At 35.5% G+C, this 6,014-nt stretch overlaps 2 protein-coding genes across 2 annotated transcripts in view; both read right to left on the reverse strand.

The window, feature by feature from the left end:
* The window catches only part of LOC137407301 (ankyrin repeat, PH and SEC7 domain containing protein secG-like), a 260,223-nt gene extending 259,436 nt beyond the window's left edge, over nt 1–787 (reverse strand). The window contains exons 1-2 of the mRNA XM_068093908.1: nt 637–787; nt 78–161 (exon numbers count right to left, since the gene is read on the reverse strand). Of these exons, the coding sequence (XP_067950009.1) occupies nt 78–161; nt 637–787 (235 nt within the window). The remainder of the gene's footprint in view (nt 1–77; nt 162–636) is intronic.
* A 74-nt stretch (nt 788–861) lies between these two features.
* LOC137407302 (putative ankyrin repeat protein RF_0922) lies at nt 862–1,314 on the reverse strand. The gene has a single exon (XM_068093909.1). It carries the CDS (start codon nt 1,312–1,314, stop codon nt 862–864), a length of 453 nt encoding a protein of 150 aa, XP_067950010.1.
* Nucleotides 1,315–6,014: the final 4,700 nt, after the last annotated feature.

Here is a 6,014-nt window from a genome sequence, read left to right on the forward strand (position 1 = left end):
ACATACAGAGTTTTTTTGAGAAAAATCCAACACAGTAAAGCAGAGGGTTGCTTGTTTGACAGAGTAGCAAATCTTACCTTTGACAAACCTGCATCTCAGAACTGTGTAAGGGATATTTGGCGATTCACCACGATCCATCACAGAGAAACCATAATTCACACCTAGGTGCAAAAAAAGGAATAATAAATATTTGAAACTGAAGAATGTACAGTGTAAACCTGATATCTCAAATCTTTATAACTCAAATTTCTGGATAACTCAACCATTTGCAGTTGGTCCGTTCCCAGCTATTGCTAATTACTTTCACATAATGCAAATATTCCTGATAACTCAAACAAAATCTTTGATCACACCTGCATAATTTGTATAAAATAGTGGCTTTTGTGCCAGATTTGTTACAAAAAATGGTTGATATGGTTCAAAGTTATTTAATCAACATACGATTTACCGTTGAATGCTGATTAGTTGTTAAAGGTTGACTTGCAGGTATGTCCCAGGGTTCAACAGTAAATATATACAATGAATGAATTACTAACGTTTAGTTTAGATTTTTAGTAGAAAGTTGCTGAGACTGAAGAGTTTAGCATTAGAACAGTTCAAGTGAATAGCTGGTATCACACTGTATAACAATCTTACTTTCTACTACTGGCTGCTTCTCCCATCTCTTTAACAGCTCTGATGATTCCTTCTTTCCCCTAAACACAGCTTCTTCCAATGGAGTCCTTTTGTCACTATTCTTTATGTTGAGGAGTGAAGAGAATGTCACTAGAGACACGGATCCTAACATGACCTTTAGAGCAGTTGTATGTCCATTGTATGCTGCATTGTGTAGTGGAGTGTAGACGTTGTTATTCTGTATGTTTAATAGGAGTCTCTCTGTAGTGAGGAGAAGCTGTAGAGGAGGGACTCTAAACACTTGCTCTTTCCATACCATGCAGCCACTCCTATAGCTGTGATACCATATCCAGTCTTCTCAGATACAAACTTGTACTTCCTCTCATCACTCACTGTGTCTATGAGTAACTCTAAACACCCACTGTCTCCCCTACTCACAGCAAGGTGTAGTGCTGTCCATCCATCCTTCTCCTTCATCCAGAGCAACTCGTCTGCTGTTCTTCTGATTGGTGAGAGAAGCAGACGACAGATTTCTGTGTGGCCTACCTCTGCCGCTACCATAATAGCTGAGTATGAGTCATGCTTGATAGTAACCAGTAACCTCAGCAGCTCAGCTGGTTGGACTGACTCTAAGGCTGCCCTCAACTCATGTATCTCCATCTTTCTATCTCTAACATAATCCTTCAGCAGTCCTTCCATGTTTAACTGTAACATATGTACTGCACTCTATTAGCTGCTGCATACAGTAAAATATGATAGGGAAATGGGTACAAAATGTGACTCAACTGCAGAGTTGGAAAGCTGCTAACCGTAACAGAGTGGCTGCAGTTGAACCCTGGATATTTACAGAGTATAAAAAGAGGCCAGGGATTTCAGATTCTGGCAGAGCTGAGAAACATGAAATATCTGCAGTAGGAAGTGTTTGCTGGTCTGATTATGACTGAGGAATGAGACCAGAGCCTCCTGACCTTAACTTAACCTCACTACATGACAGACTCTATGAGTCTCCTCAGAGTAGGGAGTGATAGTCTCAGGAGGCCAGAGTTATATTATAATCACACTGACTCAGTGTCTCTCCTCATCTACTCTATTACTCCCAGTAAGTACAAGATCAACAGATGCTAATATAATATATAAGTTATACTTACCTGTTTCTATTCTGTTTGTCACCTGCTCTGACTACTACAGGCTTCTTTATTGCTTGTGGCTGGTTATAATAATGTTATCTGTCTCCCGATTGGCTGAAATGAATAAGAGTTAGTCAAACAGTGATTCATGATTAATTTATCAGATATTGAATAAAGGAACAGGAGGTAATTGTTACTGCAGCTTCATGGTTGGCTGGTTATGCAGCCTTGTAATTGGCTAGCTTCACTTGCTGTTTAGAATTTAAAATGAAGTTTATCTGCAGAATTTCATATAATAAAATAACAAACATTATGTTACTTTTAATAGTAACAGAATATCCTCAGTCACTATAAATATTCAAATTGTGACCACGGGCAGTAATGTGAGGAATAGCAGTTTTTTATAAAATAAACTTTTATACAATTTGTGTTGCTATAATTAAATAGATCTCAAGATAAATATCCGTTTTTGATTAACATGTAGATACCAAGTACATTGTTTTATATTAAATTTTAGTAATAATCAAGCACAAACAGTAAACAGTTAATGAAAATATTTAAAGACTCAAGTAAGTACATGTATGTTAATAATCCCAGCATATAGGCCTCTTACACTCAGCTAGCAACAATAATGTATAACATATAGACACCTGCTAGCCAATGTCGCACATAGTTAGATAGCTAGTGGCACGTACTAGTCAAGGTCTACAAATTAAGGCTACTGTTTCTCAGATAGATTCCCAAATACCAAACACTTAGTTCAAGGGCAGATAATAAACAGCATTGAAGTCAAGGATGCTCAAAAACTTGTTACACTTTTCAAAGACAAATGAAGTTTTGTTTGAAATAAGGATTTGTGTGCCCATTGCAAAATGTGGCCATAGTTGTGATAAGGTACGCCTGCTTAAATCAATAAAATTAGATATTTTATCTTTGGTCAGTTTATCATGTGACAAGGCAAGCTAACAGTGAGTTAAAATTAAAATTAAATTAAAATGATTTACATTTATGATGGTATGGGAGCAACCAGTTTTAGTCTAAAAGTGGTGCTCAGCAATGCTGCTAGGTTTATAATTTGTGGGAAATGCAACACGTAGGTGTTTTGCTCTCCTCAAAAAATTGATTGGACGCTAATACCATTTAGTTCAGCGGCGCAGAAAAAGAGTTGAGGTCAGAAAACAATATGGAGGGTATTGAAAAGTAAGAAAATGTTTGCTTTATCGAATGCAACAATCAAAATACAATTAGTGAAGCTAACGAGCAAATACAGTCAAACGTGGATAACTCAACTTCACAGGACCGAGCGAAAGTGTTCGAATTATCAGAGCATTCAAGTTATCAGAGCACTGTCACAAGTCCATGTATTTACTTATTTATTAGTAGATGCCTGTACATATACAAACTATAATATAAATCAAAAGCACAAATGGCTTGTTTCAAATTAAATGCTTCTAATGTCAAGTTTAAAACGTTTTTATCAAAAAGTATAGCGATTTTTTTATCACTTGAAATTGGTTTGTTGTTTGAGACGATGTTATTGCCAGAACGTTTTTTAGATTGACATTGGCAAAACTTGATCATTGTTGAAATGCTCAGAAGAAAAGACATCTTTTTCTTTTGAGCGTTTTACCCATGATCAATTTTGCCAATTTTTCTTGAAGTATATGCAAAGATTATTTCGCGTTACCTTGCTTCCGAAGGGCGATCGCTAAGCGGATGTTTGGTATAAATCAAATTTCACCAAACCTTTAGAAAAGTCATTGACAAAAATATTTTGCCGACGGTGGCAATAACAACGTTTATGAATTACGAAAAGTTGAGGTTCACCTCTATGGCTTGGAATAAAGTGATTTTCTAAAGCGATAACAACCGTTTCGGTAGCCGTTGGGCAAAAAGCAGTTCGAGTTAACAGTGTTGAGCTCAAGTTATCTATAGTAACTTTTCATTACGTAGGAATGGACCAAAAAAGCCGTTCGAGTTACCATGTGTTTGAGCTATCCATGGGCGAGTTATCCATGTTTGACGGTATTCGGTTTCAAAAATGTCAATTTTTGTTTCTGCAGGTAGTAAGTATGGTTTGTTTATGTCACTTGTTTGTGAATGTATGCATTTGTAACATCTGATAAATTATTACTATAAGGCTTATAAATTTCTAGATTCATAGCGTATATTATTTAATAGCATCCTTGCGGTTATCTCAACCCGGCTTGCAATGGGTCAACCCTCATAACTCCTCTGCTATTGCATGTAAATGTCAGATTAGACTGAAAACTGTAGCAAACATCTCAATGAATGCAATGAGCTTGTATGCGCCAATGTTAAATATAAACATGCAAAATGAAAAAATTCGAAGCACTAACAAATTGCAAGGCAGGGCAACAGAATAACGTGCTGTACGTATCATCGCAGGTTAATTGCAAGCAATAGATATTAACCGGTAGAGATATTACTCAGCTTCCCATGCTTGTTATTTAGAGATCCTCAACAAGTTAGCAGATTTATTACTTTCAAAAGAGTTAATGACATTAAGGGTTGAGACATTGACTTTGTATGTAAAAGGGTCGAGCTTAGCTTCCAAAATTCAGACGAGCTATATGCAAAATACATCACCACCGTCTGTTGAATCGCTATTATAAATAGGGGAAAGGTTAAAAATAGAATGCAATGTCATTCAAATAGAGGTTTCATGGTAATTTTAGTAGTAAACAATTCTAAATTATAAACCGAATATCCTCTGACATACCCTCCAAGTCAACTTGTTCTGTCATTCAGGCAAAGTTCCTTCGAAGATGACATAGTTTCATATGAGCAATGTACAGAATAATCTCCATGTATAGTGAGCGTACATTGTCAACCTTTGGTTGGGTGTATCTAATCCTCAGATAGTTATCGACGAGTAATAACATTCTTGATGATATCAAACTTTTTATTACGTTGACCTGAAATTGTAAAAGAAGATGGAACTGTCCTGGAAGAATTAGTATGATTGCTACTCGCCATGATGTGCCTTAGATACAAAATTCTATATAAACACCCAAAATCTTCAATAAATAATACAGGTGTGATGCAGGACGGAATTAAAACATGTGATACCACTTTTCTATCTGTTTAGGAAACAAGAGAAACAGAGCTATAAACAAAGTAATATTAATAAATTACTAGTTATAGTTGATAGCTATAAAGTACTATAAACTTTACTATTATTAATATTATAATTACTATTATTACCTAGTAACTATTATGTCTTACTGAGAGTCTCACCATAGAGTTGAACTCCAGCCTTCTGTATCACACTCAAGGCCCACCTAATTTCCTCTATTGTTGGACTCAAACTGACAGTTTTTAGCTATTGTCACACAAGGAGAGCCATCCAAGCTACAAGTTGAGCTATTTTAAATCAGTGAATGTAAATGAAGAGAGCAATCAACCAATGTGACCAGCTGGCATTCACAAGATTGTTTTCAGTGTGTTACTATATGCTGACCCTCACCTCTTCATCTTGTGACAATCACCACATAAATTAGGTTATCTAACACTCCTTGATAAACTAGGTTAAAAGATTTGCAGTGACAAACCTGCTGGTGATGACAGTATTTTTGGTAATCTATTTAGTAATATATTATAGTACAAAGATATTCTTAGATTGCCATATTAATTTTATGTGAACATCCCATCTTTTCCTTTGTGAAACGAACAATAGAAACATTGTATGCCTCGACAAAAGAGCGTTCCAACTGGTAAGAAATTTGAGATATGAGATGAATTCTGAGCCAATACATGCCTTGAGATATGAGACAAATTAGAGATACTAGCATACGAGACAGTTTTCAATACTTACGAGAACAGCATCGCTCATTCTTTCTCGTCGGATAAAAATGATAGAGGAGGCTAGCTATGAGTGAAAGTGATAAAGAGTCTAAAAGTAAAGTGAAATGATCTTAATCGGAAAATATAAAAAAGGAAAACAAAATTTGAATAATCTTAAGGTAAAATAAAAACTTATTTACAATGGTATGCAAAGTCAGCTAAATTAATTTAAGTTAAATGTAAAGTTTCTTTACTGTTGCGTAGCGTAACAAAAGTGTAGTGTTCAGAATGAGCTGTAGTCAAGTATTTCCTGAACCACCGCTAGCCTCTACCGTCTGTCTCGAAGTTGAGAACTCTATACAGTACTGCATATAAAGATGTTGTTTTATTGTAGATCATAACCATTAGATAGGTACTTGTTACTCATCTAATTATCTAAATAATTCTCATTTTTTAAAAATTTTT

The sequence above is a fragment of the Watersipora subatra genome, chromosome 10 (assembly GCF_963576615.1).
Source record: "Watersipora subatra chromosome 10, tzWatSuba1.1, whole genome shotgun sequence".
NCBI classification, from domain to species: domain Eukaryota; kingdom Metazoa; phylum Bryozoa; class Gymnolaemata; order Cheilostomatida; family Watersiporidae; genus Watersipora; species Watersipora subatra.